At 41.9% G+C, this 21,214-nt stretch overlaps 1 protein-coding gene across 3 annotated transcripts in view; it reads left to right on the top strand.

Moving 5' to 3' along the window:
• BABAM2 (BRISC and BRCA1 A complex member 2) overlaps nucleotides 1-21,214 on the top strand; it is a 502,023-nt gene that overhangs the window by 286,022 nt on the left and 194,787 nt on the right. For all 3 annotated transcript variants that reach the window (XM_002709945.5, XM_051843055.2, XM_017340849.3), the window contains exon 7: nucleotides 4,102-4,211. In XM_002709945.5, the coding sequence (XP_002709991.1) occupies nucleotides 4,102-4,211 (110 nt within the window). The remainder of the gene's footprint in view (nucleotides 1-4,101; nucleotides 4,212-21,214) is intronic.

The following is a 21,214-nucleotide window of genomic DNA, read 5'->3' as shown; positions in this document are numbered from 1 at the left end:
TTTCATCTCTGATTTTATTGATTTGGGTCTTTTCTCTTCTTTTTTTAGTTAGTTGGGCCAATGGGGTGTCAATTTTGTTTATTTTTTCAAAAAACCAGCTTCTCGCTTGGCTGATTTTTTGTAATGTTTTTTTGGATTCAATCCTGTTAATTTCTTCTCTGGTTTTAATTATTTCTCTTCTCCTACTAGATTTGGGTTTGGTTTGCTGCAGTTTTTCTAGGTCCTTGAGGTGCGCTGAAAGCTCATTTATTTGGTACCTTTCTAATTTCTTGGTATAGGCACCTATTGCTATAAATTTGCCTCTCAATACTGCTTTTGCTGTATCCCATAAGTTTTGATATGTTGTGTTGTTGTCTTCATTTACTTCCAGAAAGTTTTTGATTTCTCTTTTGATTTCTTGAATGACCCAGTGTTCATTCAGGAGCATGTTGTTCAGTCTCCATGTGTTTGCATACTTTCTGGGGTTTCCTGAGTTGCTAATTTCCAGCTTCATCCCGCTGTGGTCTGAGAAGCTGCATGGTATGATTCTAATTCTTTTAAATTTGCTGAGACTTGCTTTATGGCCTAGTATGTGATCAATCCTAGAGAAGGTTCCATGCGCTGCTGAGAAGAATGTGAAGTCTGTAGATGTAGGGTTGAAAGTTCTGTAGATATCTGTTAGATCCATTTGGGCAATAGTGTCAATTAAATCTGCTGTTTCCTTGTTGATCTTCTGTCCGGATGATCTGTCTATTTCTGAGAGTGGAGTATTGAAGTCCCCCAGTACTATTGTATTGGAATCTAAATCTCCCTTTAAGTCCCTTAACATATCTTTTAAATAGACCGGTGCCCTGTAATTAGGTGCATATACATTTATAATAGTTACATCTTCCTGTTGAATTGAACCCTTAATCATTATATAGTGTCCCTCTTTGTCTCTCTTAACAGTTTTTGTATTAAAGTTTATTTTGTCTGATATTAATATGGCTACACCTGCTTTTTTTTGGTTTCTGTTGGCATGGAATATCTTTTTCCAACCTTTCACTTTCAGTCTGCATGCCTCTTTGTTAGAGAGATGTGTTTCTTGTAGGCAACAAATAGTTGGGTTGTGTTCTGTGAGCCAGTCAGCCAAACGGTGTCTTTTAACTGAAGAATTCAGACCATTAATGTTCAATGTGACTATTGATACGTAGTGACTTTGCCCTGCCATTTTCCCGGAAATATTTTCTAGTATATGCTTTGAGCTTCCCATGCTCTTTTACTGGTAGGTGTTCTTCCTTTCCCTTCTTTCATATTGATGGCCGTGTTTCTGTGTTTCTGAGTGTAGCACATCTTTAAGTATCTTTTGCAGGGCCGGACGAGTGGCCACAAAGTCTTTCAATTTCTGTTTGCTATGAAAGGTCTTTATTTCACCTTCATTCACAAATGAGAGCTTGGCAGGATATAATATTCTGGGCTGGCAATTTTTCTCTCTTAGCACCTGTGCTATGTCTCGCCATTCCCTCCTAGCCTGTAGTGTTTCTGATGAGAAGTCTGCTGTGAGTCTGATTGGAGATCCTCTGAGAGTAATCTGACGTTTCTCTCTTGCACATTTTAGGATCTTTTCTTTATGTTTCACTGTGGTAAGTTTAATTACCACGTGTCGTGGTGAGGATCTCTTTTGGTCATGTTTATTGGGGGTTCTATGAGCTTCCTGTACTAGGATATCTCTGTCCTTCTCCAAACCTGGAAAGTTCTCTGCTAGTATCTCACTAAAAAGGCCTTCCAATCCTTTCTCTTTCTCCATGCCTTCAGGAACTCCTAGAACTCGAATGTTGGTTTTTTTAATAGTATCCTGTAGGTTCCCAACAATATTTTTTAGATTTCTAATTTCCTCTTCTTTTCTTTGGTTTGACTGTATGTTTTCCTGTGCTCTATCTTCTAAGTCCGATATTCTCTCTTCTGCTTCACCCATTCTGTTTTTAAGGCTTTCTAATGTGTTTGTCATTTGATCTATTGAGCTCTTCATTTCATTTTGATTTCTCTTCACTATAACACTTTCCTGTTCTACTAGTTTCTGAGTTTCATTTTGACTCTTCCTTAAAATTTCATTTTCACGAGAGAGATTTTCAATCTTGTCCATTAAGGATTTCTGTAGTTCAAGGATTTGCTTTTGAAAACTTCTAAATGTTCTTATCATAAATTTTTTGAAATCCGTATCTTGCATTTCTTCTATCTCATCATCTTCATAATCTTGGCTTTGGGTGTTTTGTTTATTTGGAGGCATCATAGTGTCATCGTTGATCTTGCTCCCTCTATTTCTGTGTTTGTTACTCGGCATAGTTAATTCTTCTTGTGTCACTGTGCTTTTTTTTTTTTTTTTTTTATACTGTGTCCGTGTTAAGTGGACTGCCTGCTGTTGGAGGAGCCTTGGAGGCTTGAGATGGGTGCAGCCTGAGAGCTCTGCCTGGTTCTTCCTGGTTAAGGGTGTGCAAAGGTGACACCCTCAGGTTATGCGTGGTAAATCTCTCTCTTTTTATTTATTTATGTATTTTATTTATTCAGGGGGTAAGTAACACCGCATTGCATGGCCGTGCAGAATTGATGGTATTTTGCTTCCAGTCTTTGGCTCCTCTGGACTCCCACTGGGTTGCCTAGGCTACTGAATTGTAGTGACTCAGTTCCTTAGCTCTCCCCCATTGATATGTAAATCCAGAGAGGAGGCCTGCTCTTTGTCTCTTGGGAATTCTTCAAGCCTTGCAGCCTTGTAACCTTTGCAAGGTTAGGGGGAAGAGAAACCCGGAAGCTTTTTTTTCCTTCTTTCCAGTAGTGAGTTTGCTGCACTTTCCGGCCCCCCTCTAGATTCTGACCCCCGTTTCCCCACCAATGTCTCGGGTTATTGAGCTCACCTCCCCTTCCAGCGCCGATGTGTGGACTCGGTGCCCTGAGCGTCCCAAGTCTCCCCGCTGTTGTCTGTGTGGCATGCACTCCCCTTCGAGCACTGGCGCACAGACCCTGGGGCTTCCGCGGCTCGGTCCCGCAACTTGGCTTCCGCGCGGTGGGCGACCTTGTTCTCCCAGTAGGTCCTCCGATTCATCCAGAAGGGTTTCCCCTGCAATATTTTCCTGGTTCTTTTTTCTGCGGCTACTGTAACTCCCCTTTTATTAAACTAAATTTTCCCGGACTATCGGTGCGCGCCCTCACTATTCCGCCATCTTGGCTCCCTGGAGCCAGAAATCCAATCCAGGTCTTTCACATGGGTAACATTTACCCCAATTACTTGAGCCATCACCATTGCCTCCTCTCAGGGTCAGCATTAGTAAGAAGCTGGAGCCAGAAGCTAGAACCAGTTATCAAACATAAGTACTTCAGTATGGGACACAGACATTGTAACCAGTGTCTTGCCCACGAGGCTAAATACCCTCCCCATTCTTGATTCTTAATTATAAATCACAGTAAGGTCAGCTTTCCTGTTAAAAAGTTTAGTTTATTGTGGGTTATTTGGTTAACCTCATAGTGTTTATTGGTACACACTTGGATCAACAGTGTTTTTGTCTTACAGTGTTCTTATAATTGGACTTCTAAAATATGTATGGATGTGTCTTGTGGTTCTCATGTGAATCACCCATAATCATTTAATAAAGCAGATGTGTACCTAACTCCTCTGCCGTCTGCTTGCGTAGTGACATGCTTCATGGTGATTTGTTTCCTAGGAATTTTTGTTATTTAAATAACAACATTATGTAAAGGTAGGTATAATAAAATTACTGGGTACTATAACATTTTGTTGTTTTTTTAGTATATAAATCATGTTCAAAGCAATGTTGACTGCAATTTGTCAGCTGTACTTTTTTTGTCTATTACTTTGTTATCACAGATTCACTCCCCCTACCCCTGAATGGGGGCACACGTGAGATATGTGGTGGTCTTTTGCCCGATTATGGTAACTTCTGGTCAGGAAGTTTGGCAGCCATTCTTTCTGAGTGGAGTGATAATGTTGGTGGCAGAAGACATGCTGAGCTGTTCAGGTGGAGCAAGGGGAACCCTCAACTATCAGTGCAGCGGTGGACTGCAAGCTCCTCACTCACAGGAGGAGGTGATGTGAGCAGGTGCTGATCGTTTTCCTTTCACTTCCTGTCTAAGGATGTAAATGAAGATCCTGGAGAAGATGTGGCCCTCCTTTCTGTCAGCTTTGAGGATACTGAAGCCACCCAAGTGTACCCCAAGCTGTACTTGTCACCCCGAATTGAACAGTAAGTGTCAGCGTCATTAATGTTACATAACCTGGTGCTTCGACTTGCTCATGTGTCTCATTCTTTCTTTTGCCATTATGAACTCCTAAAATTATTTCTTTTTATGCATGTTTTTTTCCTTAAAAATTCCATGTATGAGAGGTTTAAACTACAGAGTAAATGCAGTTTGGATTTGCCCCTGCATTCTTTTCTTAAGTCTGTTGTGCAGTTTGGGTTATGACTGCCCCTACATAAAGAGAGGGGAGGAGACAGAGTGGGTCCAAAATTGTGATGTCCTTCAGGGGTGTCCTGGGGTACAAGTGGTAGTAGCCCGAAGAAGACTGCTGAGCAGTGTGTGGCTCCGTGTCTTAGTATTTGTAACTCTCGGAGTTGCTGCAAAAGCAGAAGCATTCTCTTTAACATACTCAGCAGATGTTTATTCAGAAGTCACTGCAGGTGATAGAACAAGTAGCAGCTTTAAGCATGGTGTTTGAGTTCGTTTTCTGTGTCTAAATAAGTATATATGATTTTACACAACATCCAGCTATATGGCGGAAGGAGTTTGATAGCACACTTGTGTTCTAACCAAGTAACTTTTCTCATCAGTAATGAATAAGGACTGGCTTCACAATGTGCTTATTGTTGGCTAAATGCTTTAGTAGCTTGTTCTACTTCAAAGGAAGCTGAGGTTCATTGAAAATGGATTATAAGCAGATTTGGTTGGGAACTTAGGACAAAATTTTCATCGGCATTTAAGAGTTTTCACAGACACTGATTGAAATGTGTTATTAAAATTCTCTGTAAGTCATTTAGTCAGGGCTGGCAGATTTCTGTCTGTGAGAAGATGTGGTCACCATCCATTTTCACCCCCTCCGGCTTTGGTTGTTCTAATTTATGATCATGGACACATCATCTTGCAAACTGATATAATACAGCTAGTTATACTCAAGTGTGGGAGATTCTGGGCATCAGTGTTCCATAGGCATTCTCTCATGTATTGACTTTATGTCCAACAGCACCTAGAACAGGATTTTACATTGGAATAGCAAGTGCTCGTGCATGTTTTAATATTTCAAACTGAAAATACTGACCCATGTTAGTAAGGAATCAAAAGGTGCTAGAGATAGTAAGTGCGATGCTGAGATGCAAGGCTGTAGGACCAAGCTGACTAGATCTGAACCTAGGTTTGGCTGCCTACCAGTGGGCACAATATTTGACATCTCTGAACTTGTTTCCTCAGTTGTAAAATAGGGGTTGTAATACTGATTTCACAGTGCTGTTTTGAGTAATATATTAAATACTGTTGATAACAAATGGATTATAGGGTCTGGCACTATAGCAAAAACTCAGCAAGTATTACCTATTGGTGTTGTGATTACTGATATGGGTAAGCCAGTGGTTAGCAGGGACAAGTTGGGCAGAAAGTATAAATAAGTGAGCAAATAAGTAGTTCAAGAGTAGCTACTCTGTATGTGCTTAATGAGTTAAATTAAGAAGATGTTTTGCTGATGAGAAAAGAGACTTCAGTAAATAATCCCAAGATGGGAGTAATAGGAATATATTAGTTAAGCTGCAGGCAAACCATTGCTAGCTTAGGAAAACATTTTTTGAAGTTACTGCACCAAGTTTGCAAATAAACTGGCTAGTAAAAATAATCTCTAAGAACATGTACAAATAAAAAATGAAAGATATGATATGAAAATTTATTTGGAAAGACTATAATTTAAAAGACGTCTTTCTTATTTCCAAATTCCAGCTTTCCATATTTGCTCCCTCTCTTTATGTTAAAAACTGGTCACAGCCATTCCTTCCAGATCTGTTTGCTATTACTTGCCTTCACATAGCCTGTCCTGTAGCCGGACCTGACCAGTTCTCTCAATTCACGTCTGTTCTGTTGTCTTTGTGCCTTTGCTAAAGTTGTTCCTTCCGTGCACAATACCCTTCTCCAGCCCCTCTTCCTGTTGAAATACTGTACATTTTCTAAGGTTTTATTCAAATGCTGTCTCTACCAACCATTTGCCTTTGCATATTAATCTATCCTTTCATGGAGCTGTTTTCAACACTGAACTATTATACTAATTTTGTGAACTATACACCATAGCTTTGGTTGGTGATGCATTGTTTTATTTAAATCTTTGTAAGCTAGTAGTGGGTAAGGAACAAGTCTTTTCATTCCTTTATTGCATTGCACAGATGCAGTGTGCAGTAAATAGTTGTGTAAGGGCAGTCTTACTAGGTTGATGAGCAAATCTCACAAAAATATTTGAAAATGCTATATTGGAAGGTCTTGTATTTTTCTTGGTTAATACAAATTCATTTGGTGGAACTATATATGTAAAGCTAAATTATACTACCAAAAGTTGTTATATCCTAAGTAAAGGTTTTCAAAAATCATGCTTTAGAGAAAGCTTAAAATGGAAAATAGTACACTTGGGGTATGACTTTTTAAGGACTTATATATTTGCTAAACTTATTACAATAGTTCCCCCTTATCCATGGTTTTGCAGGGTTTTATTCATGTGTGGTCAACTAGTCTGAAAATATTAAATGGAAAATTCCAGAAATAACCAGTTTATAAGTTTTAAATTATATCCTTCTAAGTAGCATGATGAACTCTCTTGCCATTCCATCCCAGCTGGAATGTGATGTATCCACACTATATATGCTGCCCTCCTGTCAGTCACTTAGTAGTCATCTCACACATGAGGTCAGTTGTCACGGTATCATGGTGCCTGTGTCAAAGTCACCTTTATTTTTCCTGATAATACCTCCAAAGTGGAAGAGTAGTGATGTTGGCAATTCAGATATGCCACAGAGTAGCTGAAAAGTGCTGCTTTTAAGTTAAAAAGAAGAAAATTCTCAAAATAATAAAAGAAATCAAATACTGAGGTTGGTAAGATCTATAGTAAGAATGAATCGTCTATCCATGAAATTATGAAAAACAAAAAAGAAATTTCTGCTGGTTTTGTTGTTATACTTCAGACTGTACATGTCATGATGGTTCTACTTCATTATTAGTTATTGTTAATTTCTTATTGTGCATAACTTATAAATTCAGCTTTATCATAGGTATGTATATGTAGGAGAAACATAAGCTATTTAGAGTTTGACACTAGCCAGAATTTTAGACATCCAGTGAGGATCTTGGATTGTATCTCCCACATAAAAAGGAAGTTTATTATAATATCTTTGGTTAATTCTTGCAGAGTTCAAAGCAAAGAACAGTGGTAATACTATTCCAGAAACCTGCTGTGGTCATAGGGCAGGTTTTAAGAAGTGAGTGAATAAGGCCAGCGCCACAGCTCAATAGGCTAATCTTCCGCCTGCGGCGCCGGCACACTGGGTTCTAGTCCCGGTTGGGGCACCAGATTCTGTCCCGGTTGGGGCACCGGATTCTGTCCCGGTTGCCCCTTTTCCAGGCCAGCTCTCTGCTGTGGCCAGGGAGTGCAGTGGAGGATGGCCCGAGTGCTTGGGCCCTGCACCCCATGGGAGACCAGGAGAAGCACCTGGCTCCTGCCTTCAGATAGGCGCGGTGCGCCAGCTGCGGTGTGCCGGCCGCGGCGGCCATTGGAGGGTGAACCAACGGCAAAAGGAAGACGTTTCTCTCTGTCTCTCTCTCTCTCACTGTCCACTCTGCCTGTCCCCCCCCCCAAAAAAAATAATTAATTAATTAAAAAAAAAAGAAGTGAGTGAATAGGGGTTGGTACTATTTTTAATTGTGGTGAGCTGTCATTTGTTACCTGTGTTTCGTATTACTCTGTCAACTCTTCGCTATCCCAGCATTGATTATAGACTCAGAGCTGGAGAGTTCTTTCAGGAGTCATGGGAAAAGCATGTGGTGTGACCCGCCCAAAGCTGATGCCAGACTCTTGCCCTAGCTGAGGCTTGTTCTTCTTTTGGCTTCTGCTATGGCTCTTTCTAGGAAGTCCCAAACCCCATGCAATCCCTTTCACAGGCAGAGCCTAAAGAAACCAAAAGCTTGGGTCACATTCAGTACCAATCATGAAGAGAACCTTGCATTCCCACCGTCCCAGTTCATGGGTAGAGAGAGACCTCTGGAGCCCAGGAGAAACCCCTTTCCAGTCCAGCTATTATTTTTCTGCCCCAGTGAGTCCATCAAGTGGGCAAGGATATTGTGATCACATGAACTAGACCTAGAAATTGGAAAAGCAAAAGGCTACTTTGGGTCTTGTCGTCACATGTAGGAGAAGAGATCAATTTGTTATATCCTAAATGTTTCCAAAAACATGGATACCAAATGTCCCCAGAATAGACAATCCCAACAAAAGGGAACATCTGTCAGATACATTGGTACAACACTCCCAAGTGTATTATAATTTGATGAAGCTCTGAAATGTGATCCCACTTCTGAAGTCTGTGTGTTTACCCAGGGTCCAGGAATAGTTGTCTGGTGTCTCTGGCAGCCCTGGCGCACACAGCCGCATGCCCTTATGGTGCTTAGATGCAGTTCGTTCCCAGGTCTCTCACTGCACGTGAATATGGCTTGGAAAGTAAATGCTTCCAAGAAGAATTTTGTTGTGCTCTTCTTGCACAAGGGACGTGTATGAAATAAACACATTTCAGGCCCACCATATTTGGTTCCCCAGGAACTAAAATCAGTGAGTTGAATTAGATACTAAGTTCTTTTCGTTTTTTTAAGAAGTAGTAAGTTATGAAAAAAAAAAAAAGTTAGTAGTCAGTGATGCAAAATAGATTTTGGTTGAATATTAGAGAAGGAAAAAAATAGTTTCTAAGCCATTGCCTTTTTTTTTTTTCCTGGCAGAAAAGCTGTGAATTTTAGGGTTACATCATCAGAGCTGGCACTCGACATGCCCTACCTTTCCTTCGTTCCCAGACTGTTGGCAGTTCCAGCAGTAAAACCAAAGGTTAAATGGGTACCAGAGACTGCACAGGCCTCTTCCCCAAAAGGTGTGGGCCCTTTTCTTGGCTCCAGCTAGTTTGTGGGAGTGGTTTCAAGAAAACCAGCTGCGTCACTCCCTATGCTGTTCCCACTTGGTGCACAAAAAGAGGGCTTCAGCCCCTGAGGCAGACCAGGTGGCATGTTTCACAAGTACAGAATTTGTTTTTAGAACTTGTGTTGTTAAGCCACAGGCCGCCTCGGAAATCAGTTCTCAAAGCTTACCAGCCCATAAATGCTCGCTCTTAGAGAGGCTTGGTGCCTGCAAACATGCATGTATTCATCCTGTAAGGCAACAAACCCTGGTGAGAATTGGCCAAGTGTAAAAGCCTTTGCTACATGCTTCAGAGGCTAGCAGGAGAAATGAAATAGGGCCGTGCCCGTAACTTGCCTGCGATATAGGAAGGAGGATGAGAGTAAGTGTGGCAAGTTGCAGCTTGTGGTTCAGTGCAGCAGGAGCTCCCTGCTCCTTCCCTCATTGGCTGGTAATCTTGGCCCAGTTACTTCTCCTTTCTTTCATCGCATCTTCTGTGAAGAGGGACAAGTCTAAGTTTCAGTGCAGCTACTTCAGGCAGGGTGGATGTGAAAGGACCTACTACAGCCCTTGGCCCATCCTTGATGTTCAGTTAGTGCTCCTTGAGTTGCAAAAACACCAAAGAAAAGCCTTCCTCAGTACTGTAAGAGTTCAAGGGAGGAAGAGATGGCATTTCCACTTGACCTGGTGGAAAGGGGGCTTTGAAAGATTAGGGGAAGCCTGGCTTTTCCAATGGATTGAGGCTTATTCAGAGAATAAATATGTAATACAGCAGCCATTATAAAAATGTGTTTGTTTAGTAGTTTAAAATGTTCAGAAACTGCTTTTCACTTTACTGTCCCATCTGATCCTCGTGGTCATATTCCCAGCAGATATTTTATGGTACAGCTTTTTTTTTTTTCCCTAGAAGCTCAAGTACTTAGGCCCTCCCTGGTCACTGTTACTGCCTCTACTCCCTTTTCCCCACACATTAAATTATGCTAAGTTAGGTTTCCTGGGATGACTTCCCCAGAACATTTTCATGGCTTTCTCTCTTCGTGGATGACCCCCAACTCCCCCCCCCCCCCCATTGCCATTTCTAACCTCATCTTCCCTGCTGCCCACAGGTCTGCTTTTCTATCTGTGTGTGTTTTCAGTGACAACTCAAAATTCCAAAACCAGACTCGTCATTCCCCCAGTAAGCTAATGGTTCTTCTTCACAAAGCTGTTTCCCTTCGTGACACCATTGTCTTCAGTGCGTGGGTGCTACAACTCAAGGGCATATGCCACACCCTCTACCCATTAGCTAGCTGCTTGTTTTGTACTAGAAAGCCGTGCCCCCACAGTGTGTGTCATTATTGTCATTCCAGCTGTCATTACTTGATTCCATCCCTCAGTTGCCGCATCGTCTCTGGACCTTTTAACTTCCAGCTTCTTCCTATCTAATTCCCAGTTAACTCCCCAGTTTCAGTTTTCAATTTTTCCCTCTCTCTCTTTTTTTTTAAACTTTTATTTAGTAAATATAAATTTCCAAAGTACAGCTTATGGATTACAATGGCCCCCCCCATAACTTCCCTCCCACCCGCAACCCTCCCAACTCCCACTCCCTCTCCCTCTCCCATTCCATTCACATCAAGATTAATTTTCAATTGTCTTTATACATAGAAGATCAATTTAGTATATACTAAGTAAAGATTTCAACAGTTTTCACCCACACAGAACATAAAGTGTAAAATACTGTTTGAGTACTAGTTATAGCATTAATTCACATTGGACAACACATTAAGGACAGAGATCCTACATGGGGAGTAAGTGTGCAATGACTCCTGTTGTTGACTTGACAAATTGACACTCTTGTTTATGGTGTCAGTAATCTCCCTAGGCTCTTGTCATGAGTTGCCAAGACTACTGTCTTCCTGAAGTAAGTTCCAGTCATGGATGCCCCAAACCATCAGCACTTCTCTGTCGCCAGCTGAACTCGGTACACAGCTCTCCATTTGGCATTCTGAGGATTCTGTTGCCGTGGTGCCAGCTCACCTTTCTAGTCTGGATTCTCTATGTATGGATCCTCTTGATCAACCACACTGGAGTTTTTATGATCTTCTGAACACACCTTGCATTCCTCTCTCTTCTGCGCCTTTGCAGAGGCTGCTTCCTGTACCAGAACATTGAATTTCTTTTTCCTCCCCCACAGAGGCCACTGAAGTTCTGTCTCTCCTCGCCAGTCTTCTCAGTTGCCACCTCCCTGACATGGGCTTGGCTTAGCAGTTAATATGCTGCTTGAGACACTTGTGTCCCAAATCAGAGTCCCAGCTCCAAATCCCACTTCCTTGCTGATGTACACCCTGCGAGGCAGCAGGCTGTGGCTCAAAGTAGTTGGGTCCTTGCCATCCATATAGGAGACCTGAATTGAGTTCCTAGCTCCTGGCTTTGGCCTGATGCAGTCCCAGCCATTGTGATATATAGGAAGGGAACCAGTGAATGGGAGCGCTCTTGTCTGTTTCTTTAATGAAATAATCACCATCTCTTCTGTGGAACTTCTCTTGACCACTGCTGTCTGCCTGCCCAACAGGACTACAAACATCTTCTGTGTCCGTGCCTTTATTGGCCTGTTTCCTGCCTGAAGTAAAAACTCCTCCAGGCCTGGGCCTCTGTCCCCATCAGTCGAGGACCAGTGAGCGACAGCCTGTCTCCTGCCAAGCTAGCCTTCCCAGAATCCTTCCTGAGCTCAGCCCACAGCCCCCGCTGATGGGACTTGCTGGAAGGCTAGAAAGCTGTGACACTTGGATCCTTGAGCCTGGAAGGGCAGGTGTGCTCCATGGGAATTTCTTGTTGCTGTGCCTTGTGGGAGCCAGTAGGCTCTTTTCCTTTGTGATCCCCTGGTCATTTTGTGAGAGGTAGAGCTGTACTTTGTAGGAATGACTTAAATACTGACTCCTGGAGCTGGGGAATAAGATTTTGGTCTCCTGCGACCTTTCATCTATTCTTCCTTTGGCCTCTTCAGCCTGCTTCTCCCTGGCTTTGCTCCCCAATGTGCCTGGCAACATACGTGGTCTCTTGATATAGTTGGATGTTAGCTTGTGATCCAGAAAGGGATAAACTGAAACTTGACCCCCAGGTCTAGGCAAGGGGTAAGGAAAGCTGAAAATTTAAGTGATACTACTTAAAATTATGGGTAAAGATATTAGAATTACATAAGTCAGATAAAATAATTCTTTTGTTAACAATAAGCAAATCCACTATATTGTGATTTAATTTCACTTTAATGCTGAATTTAACATCTTAACAGAATGGAACATTTTCATTTTAGATGCTCAAAAGATGTTTAGAATAATTGGCAAAATTATATAACTAAGCATAGATAAATGAAAAGGAAAAGATAATTCTTACTTCTAAAAATATCCATTATCAGTTGTCTCCAAAAAGAGACCCCCAAATCTTTTGGGGTGATTTTGTGTCAGGGTTTAAGTTATAGAACATCATAGTAAACATGGTTTAATTTTGTCTTACTCATGTTTATTGAGTCACTCTGATAATCCTATAATAAATATTGTTCTCCTGAAGTTATTTTTTTTCCTTTGATGAATACACAGTTCAGAGTATGCTAAGACAACCAGCTGTCAGGGGAAAATGTGTATTTGGTTTTAGTGGAAAGAGCTTTCTTAGCCTCTAGGGACTGGAGATGTTCGTTTTACTAGTCTGGGAGCAGGGCCAAAAGGGTTCTTCGTGACTTAGAATGGAATTCTGAAAAGTAAGTTCAGCTAGTTTTCATTAGTGAGCTTGGCCTTTTGTCTTCCCTGTGCCTCCCGAAAGATCAAGAGCTCAGCCTTTGCTTTGAAACAGTACAAAAAAAGAACCAGAACAGAACTCAGTTGGGGGAGAAAATCAATCAGCCCCCAAATCTCATATTTTTGGAAACATTCTGTGTGGAACTCCCACCTCCCCAGCCGCTGCAGTTACTGATATCTCTGTGTTTTTATTTAGGGTTCTTTGCAGGCAGAAAATATACATTTAGGAAGAAGATGTATATAAATCTGTGATGACTCAAATCTCAGAGTCTATGTTTCTTAGACTTGTTTGCCCCTTAAGCTCCATCTTAGATTTATTTGTGTCTTGGGGCAGTTCTGTGCTTTCTCTTTCTCAAATGCGTCTCTCTTCTCAACAGCATGATGTTATTCATCTGAAACTGTAAGATGCACTGTGTCTTCATTTAAAACCTCATGCCTTTCACCCCTTTGCTGAGCACCTGAAGCATTCCGTGCAGTTTTTTCTGCAATGGGATGAGGCGTTTATGATGTTCAGTTTAACACTATTTCTCAACAGCAAAGTTCTGTCCCTCCCTATTCCACCATCTTGAAAACTCTCTCCAAAGTTCTGAACGCTGATCTCTACTGTTTTATTGCAGTCTCTGTTCATTTTATTTATTTGTAAGAAGGAAAACCTTCCTCAGTCAAAAGTCTGAGATGCAAAGTGACAGTTAATAGTACGCCGTGTTATAGATAGGAACAGAGAAGTTAGAACGTGGAAGAGAAAATGCCCTTGAATGTGCTAGAACTCATGCAAGATATCCAACCTCAGTTGGAGGAATAGAATGAATCTCAAACAAGATAAGTAAGAACTTGATACTTCGACATATCATATGGAAATTACAGAATGCCAAACATTAAAAAGATACAGAATTGGGGCTGGCATTGCAGCATAGTGGGTAAAGCCTCCAGCTGCGATCTGGCGTCCCATGTGGGTATCCACCTCTGTTCGTCAAAGCCCTTACAGCTGCTCATCACAAAGAGGGAGTTTTGCTGTGGATAAAAAAAATACATAGGAAAAGCATTGCATGCATCTCTAGGCATAGACATAATTACTTTTAGCATTTCATGATGAATTCACAATGCCTTTTAAATACACTTGTGTTTAAGTAACCATACTAGTATGTGCATATATTTGAAAATTAGGTACATATTTATGCGTTATGTATGTGCTATATATATGTGGATATAAACACATGTCCTATACATGGTACAAGTAACTACATATATGTATGCATATACACACACTCATACACATGTATTGTCTTATATTACATTAGTCAGTTTGGCCTGCCATGACAAAATACCATAGACTGGGTCACTTAAAGAACAGAAATGTATTTCTCATAGTTGCTGTGGCTAAAATCTTAAAGATGAAGATGATGGTGCCAGCAGATTTGGATCTGAACGCTCTTCTCAACTGGCAGATGGCCACCTTCTTGCTGTCCCTTCATGTGATAGAGAGGAAGCTCTGGCATTCCTTCCTCTTCTTATGAGGCTATTGATCTTATCATGGGGTCTCAACTGCCCTGTCCTTATCTGAACCTACCTCCCCAAAGCCCCACCACTTAATACCATCACATTGGGATTAGGGATTCAACATAGAAAGTGTGGGGTAATAGAACCATTCAGCCCATAATGCATCTATGTGTCCGTCTGTCTGTGTGTCTCTGTCTCTTACCAATGCTTACTGTGTGCTAGATTAGTAAACCCATTCTGTCAACCAACCCCAAGGCCCCAGGTGTCATGAAGCAAACAGATTAGGAATATCTATGCCTAGAGATATTTTTAAAAAACCTATTTATTTATTCATTCATTCATTCGTTTGAAAGGCCAGAGAAACAGAGAAAGAAAATATATCCCATCCTCTGGTCCATTCCCCAAATGACCACAATGGCCGGGGCTGGGTCAGGCCGAAGCCAGGAGCCAGGAGCTTCTTTTGGGTCTCCTATGTGGTTGCAGGAGCCCAAGCACTTGGACCATGTTCCACTGCCTTCCCAGGCCCATTAGCAGGGAGCTAGAGTGGGAGTTGAACAGCCAGGAATCGAACCAGTGCCTATATAGGATGCTGGCACTGCAGGCTAAGGATTAACCTTCTATGCCACAGCACCAGCCTTAGGAACATTTATTATAAGGAATGTATAATGTATGACCATTTCTCCACAAATTCTGTTCATATTAAATGGAGTTTGCCTAAATAAGAGCCTATTTAACTTCCTTTTTTTTTAAAGAATAGATAACATAATTATTATATTAGGAAACATTTTTTAACTCACTGATTTGTCTCAGAGTGAAATGACAGATTCTTTTTTGTTTTTTTAAGGTTTATTTATTTGAAAGTCAGATTTACACAGAGAGAGAAGGAGAGGCAAAGAGAGAGAGAGAGAGAGACAGAGATGTCTTTCAACTGCTGGTTCACTCCCCAATTGGCCACAACAGCCAGAGCTGCACCGATCTGAAGCCAGGAACCAGGAGCTTCTTCCAAGTCTCCCACGCAGGTGCAGGGGCCCAAGGACTTGGGACATCTTTTACTGATTTCCCAAGCCATAGTAGAGAGCTGGATTGGAAGTGGAACAACCGGGACTTGAACCAGTGCCCATATGGGAGGCCTGCACTGTAGGCGGTGGCTTTACCCACACCAGCCCAAATGACAGATTCTTGAAGAGCCCTGCCACTCTCATGCCTCCTTGCCCAACACAAATACTTAAGTGTCTTTTGTTAATTCATAGTGGAGATAGAAGAACCTCAAAGGGACAAGGCTACAGGTACTGAAGTCAGCCTTTGGAGTGTTCCTCTTGTGTTTGGGCATTGACCTCCATGAAGCGCACGTGATTCATGTCACTTTTCCTTAGTGGCTCCTAGCTCACAGTTGTTCCGGCATCTTGTCGTATCAGCGTGTTTCTATCTACAGATTTCTAAGTGCAGCGTATTTCTACCTACTGCTCTGTGGATCAGTCTATTATGCGAAAAAGTATCATTTACTTAGTTTTCAGAGCATGATGTGGGTGTGGATGGGTGGATATATCAGTTGGGTTTTAAAAATAAAGTTGTTTTAGTTCATCTTCTCCCTGAAAAAAAGTATATGGTTATATTATGACCACAGCATGGTTTCAATGTGTAATTATTTAGTACCTAAAGTAATGGTATGGTTCCTGTTTACAAGTGTTTGGTATAGGTAGGTAATGACTAAGGCTCTTAACTGTAAAATTCATATATAAAGTGGAACTCCTTAAACTTTTGTTGATGCAGGAAAGGGCTAACACCAATGTTGCCAGATTTTACTGTGTGAAGTTTTATTAAAGCATATGTAATTTGATCCTGGTATGTCTGATTTTGATTCCCATAATAGAAGGCTAATAATGATTATATTAGAGTTTTTCTGTACCTGTTAAAATTCAGACACGCTGTCTTTCACTAGCAATGCTAATGACTTAATGAATGGAGAAGCCTTTGGCTTAAATCAAAACAAATGATGAGTTAACATAACATCGTCAACAGGACCATAACAAGGAATGGGCATCTCGTCTGCAAGCATGGTCTTTATAGGCAGCTTAAACAAAGTAGAGGGCACTCTTGAAACAGACTAAAATCTGCTACCTTGCCAAATTTCAGCTGAACCAAGCCATTAATTTGAAGAAGTTATATACATCAGTGGAAAATTTGTTTTACCGACAACGTTTTTTTTTCCTACATGCAAAGATTTTCCCCTCTTGCTTTTTAATCCCTCCTCTCCCTACTCCACCCCAATCTTTAAAAAGTATGATGTAAGGTTGGGTTGCTTTGTGCCAAGTTTTCATCCTGGAACAGATTTTTATAGGCATGTTTCTCTGAGAAAAGAAGTTTATGACCAAATGGTGATAACACTCCATGTTTTCATTTCTTCCTCTGACCTAGTGTGTTTTTCCTAACTAACTTTGTCAGAGTTTAACATGACCATTTTACTGTGTTTTAAAGCTTAAGAAAATGATTTTGAAAGCCTTTAATGATTTGTTAACTATAATATCATAAATGGTTCCTTGCAAAAAAACATTATAGAACATATTATTTTAAGTTCTTGATTTTTCTGTTAATAGAGTAAAAACTCAGAGTATTTGTGTTAGATGTTAGCTACTTTGGTGATTTGTCTATATTGTTCCCACTTTGTTAGTGTTATTCATCAGTCTGTTCAGTTACTTTTTTCTAACTCTTAAAAGTACAGGTAAAGTTGGCCTTGTAACTCCATGTGAAGAGTGCGGATGGAGAAACAACTGAAATGGTTGGACCTGTTTCAGTGGGAAACACCCTAAATGCCCATCAGTGGATGAAGGGATAGGGACGTTGTGCTGTGTATAACACCATGGATTATTCAGCCTTACAAAAAGGAGAACGTAGGGGACGTAATGCTAGATGAAATAAACCAGACACAGAAAGAAAAATGATCTCACTTATATGTGAGTACGCAGAAACAGAGAGTGGAATGGTGGTTACCAGGCGAGGGAGAAGAAGAAATGGGGAGAAGTAGGTCATAGAGTACAGATTTGCAGTTTTATAGGTTAAGGGAATCTGGAGAGCCAATGTATGGTGTGAAGACTGTAGTTAATATTGTATCATATATTTAAATAAACTAAGGCAGTAGATTTTAGGTACTCTTTTTTTTTTTTTTTTTTTTTTTTTGGACAGGCAGAATGGACAGTGAGAGAGAGAGACAGAGAGAAAGGTCTTCCTTTTGCCGTTGGTTCACCCTCCAATGGCCGCTGCGGCCGGCACGCCGCGGCTGGCGCACCACGCTGATCCGATGGCAGGAGCCAGGTACTTATCCTGGTCTCCCATGGGGTGCAGGGCCCAAGCACTTGGGCCATCCTCCACTGCACTCCCTGGCCACAGCAGAGAGCTGGCCTGGAAGAGGGGCAACCGGGACAGAATCCAGCGCCCCGACCGGGACTAGAACTCGGTGTGCCAGCGCCGCAAGGCGGAGGATTAGCCTACTGAGCCACGGCACCGGTGATTTTAGGTACTCTTAAAAACATACACAAATAGCTACGGAAGGGGTTGGATATGTTAATTTATTTGACTATAGTAAACATTTCACTATATATATCAAAAGCATGTTGAACACCTTAAAAGTATACTATAATAAACATAAAAGTAAAAACTGAAATTAAAACCATGGTATCTATTTCTATAGGTAAATATGTATGTATATGGGTATATATGTGTATCCTGGATATTAATAACATTGGTCTCACATCTTTTAAGTGCTCCATACTTACTATCTCATTCATTCCTTAAAACAATCCTGTGATATTGATAACTACTATTTCCCCCATTTTGTAAATGAAGAAACTAAGATTCAGAGATGGTCAGAAACTTAGCCAAGACACATACATAGCAGGTGGTGTAGTGCTATTTGAACTTAGACAATCTGATGCTAGCAGGATTGGCAGTAGAGATCAAAAGGGACTTTAATCTTATTGAGCATGTTTTAATTTTTTTCCAGGGTGAATCTAGGTGAATCTTCAATTCAGACTGGAAGAAATTTACTAGATATTTACAGTCATTGCTGAGTTAGGCACTTTTGTTGGACCCTGTGTTCCACACGTAATGAGTGTATTCTTTCTGGGGCTGCTGACATTTGATAATTGTCTGAAGTGCTGGTATAATGCCTTCATTTACTACATGGTCTCTCAACCTTGGCACCATTGACATTTTGGGCTGGATAATTCTTTCTTTGTGGGCTCTTGCTCATTAAAGATGTTTAGGGCCAGTGCTGTGGCGCATTAGGTTAATCCTCCACCTACAGCGCTGACATCCCATATGGGTGCTAGTTCGAGTCTCAGCTGCTCCACTTCCAATCCAGCTCTCTACTGGCCTGGGAAAGCAGTAGAAGATGGCCCAAGAACTTGGGCCCCTGCACCTGCATGGGAGACCTGGAAGAAGCTCCTGGCTCCTGGCTTTTGGTGGGCTCAGCACCGGCCATTGCAGCCATTTGGAGAATGAACCAGTGGATAGAAGACCTTTCTCTCTGTCTCTCCCTCTCTCTCTCTGTAACTCTACCCCTCAAATAAAAAAAAAAAATCGAAGAAAAGGAAGGAAGGAAGGAAGGAAGGAAGGAAGGAAGGAAGGATGGAAGGAAGGAAGGAAGGAAGATATATGTTTAGCAGCATTCTTGACCACTGAGCTTTAGATTTCAGTAGCACCCAGTAACCCTCCAGTCGTTACAATCAACAATGTTTGTAGTATCTACTGGGCAGTGGGTGTGGGTGGGTGGGTGGGGCGCATGGCAAAGTCATCTCCAGGTGAGAGCCAGCAATCTGTCATTCTTCAGAAACATAGAAAAACCTGTTTTTACCTGTGCTAAGCTTTAGAAAGCCTTTTTACAACATTGAACAATTTTTCTTTACAGATTATCATGCCTAGGTCATGCACAGCAATTAGAAATTTTAGAAAAAGGTGTACTTATTTATTTATTTGAAAGACAGAGTTACAGGGAGAGAGGGAAAGAGAGAGAGAGAGATTTTCTATCTGCTGATTGACTTCCTAAATGGCTGTAATGCCCAAGGCTAGGCCTTGCTGTACCCAGGAGTTTGGAACTCCATCTGGGTCTCCCACATGGGTGCAGGGGCCCAAGCACATGGGCCTTCTTCCACTACTTTCCCAGGCACATTAGCAGGAAGCTGGATTGGAAGTGGAACAACTGGGACTTGAACCAGTGTCTATATGGGATACTGGCATTTCAGGTGGTGTGTGCCACAATGCAAGCCACCCCAGCGTTTAGAAGTTAGAAATAAAATTAGAAATTAAGAATGAGAAATTAGATATTGAAATAAAACCTTGGACCCTTCAGTACTCTACAGTTATCCCTGTCTTCCTTCTAAATGCAAAGCCTTCGGTGTGTACCTCTGCCATATATGCTGTGCAGCCAACTTGGTTTTAGAGTCTCCTCTCCTGTCTTTCCCTAATCCCAGGAAGGAAACCTGTAGCTCTCTACCTGGTGCCATATTTAAAGAGTTTCTCTATTGGTGTCTTTTATCCCTTGCTACTTGCCATTCCACAACCATTATTTACTAGTCAGCTCAAAGTTTCCTTCTAGACTTTGTTGATTAGAGCAGTTTTGCACATTGTCATTTTTGGGCTGCTTTATTATAGCCTTATTTGAAGGGACTTCCCACTCCCCCAGCATGCATTCTAGGCCTAAAGACTAAATATCCTGGAGAACAACAGGACACGATTCTGTCTTTTGCCCAAATTCTTAATCCTCCAAGGACAAAAACATAGTTAAACCAAAAGTAGAATCTTTCTGTAGCCTCAATAGCCACTTTTCCTCTCTCCTGATCCCCCCTTGCCTCCCATCATGACTACATCCTTAGTGAGGTACAGAAACAAACACTGGTTCAGGACACTGCTTTAGAAGAAGACAGATTTGGGCCAGTGCCACAGCTCACTAAGCTAATCCTCCATCTGCGGCAGCGGCACACCAGGTTCTAGTCCCGGTCGGGGCGCCAGTTCTGTCCTGGTTGCTCCTCTTCCAGTCCAGCTCTCTGCTGTGGCCTGAGAAGGCAGTGGAGGATGGCCCAAGTGTTTGGGCCCTGCACCCCATGGGAGACCAGGAGGAGGAAGCACCTGGCTCCTGACTTCGGATCGGCACAGTGCGCTGGCTGTAGCGGCCATTTTGGGGTGAACCAATGGAAGGAAGACCTTTCTCTCTGTCTCTCTCTCTCACTGTCCACTCTGCCTGTCAAAAAGAGGACGGATTTGGATTTGAGCCCTGACTGCCACTGTCTAGTTGTGTGTACAGTTACTTCGCTCTCTGTAAATCATACAGCTTCTTCAACTTTACCATCATAGAGGTTTTGGTCAGGATTAAATGAGAGGATGTGTATAAAGAGTTCAATACAGTGGCCAGCGCCGCGGCTCAGTAGGCTAATCCTCCGCCTTGCGGCGCTGGCACACCGAGTTCTAGTCCCGGTCGGGGCGCTGGATTCTGTCTCGGTTGCCCCTCTTCCAGGCCAGCTCTCTGCTGTGGCCAGGGAGTGCAGTGGAGGATGGCCCAAGTGCTTGGGCCCTGCACCCCATGGGAGACCAGGATAAGTACCTGGCTCCTGCCATCGGATCAGCGTGATGCGCCGGCTGCAGCGCGCCAGCCACGGCGGCCATTGGAGGGTGAACCAACGGCAAAGGAAGACCTTTCTCTCTGTCTCTCTCTCTCACTGTCCACTCTGCCTGTCAAAAAAATAAAAAAAATAAAAAAATAAAGAGTTCAACACAGTGCTTGCCATGTTATAAAACTTGATATATGATAAGTTGCTGG

The sequence above is a fragment of the Oryctolagus cuniculus genome, chromosome 2 (genome assembly GCF_964237555.1).
Source record: "Oryctolagus cuniculus chromosome 2, mOryCun1.1, whole genome shotgun sequence".
NCBI classification, from domain to species: Eukaryota; Metazoa; Chordata; class Mammalia; order Lagomorpha; family Leporidae; genus Oryctolagus; species Oryctolagus cuniculus.
The sequence above is the reverse complement of the archived record's forward strand: the minus strand, read 5'-3'. Positions and strand labels throughout refer to the sequence as shown.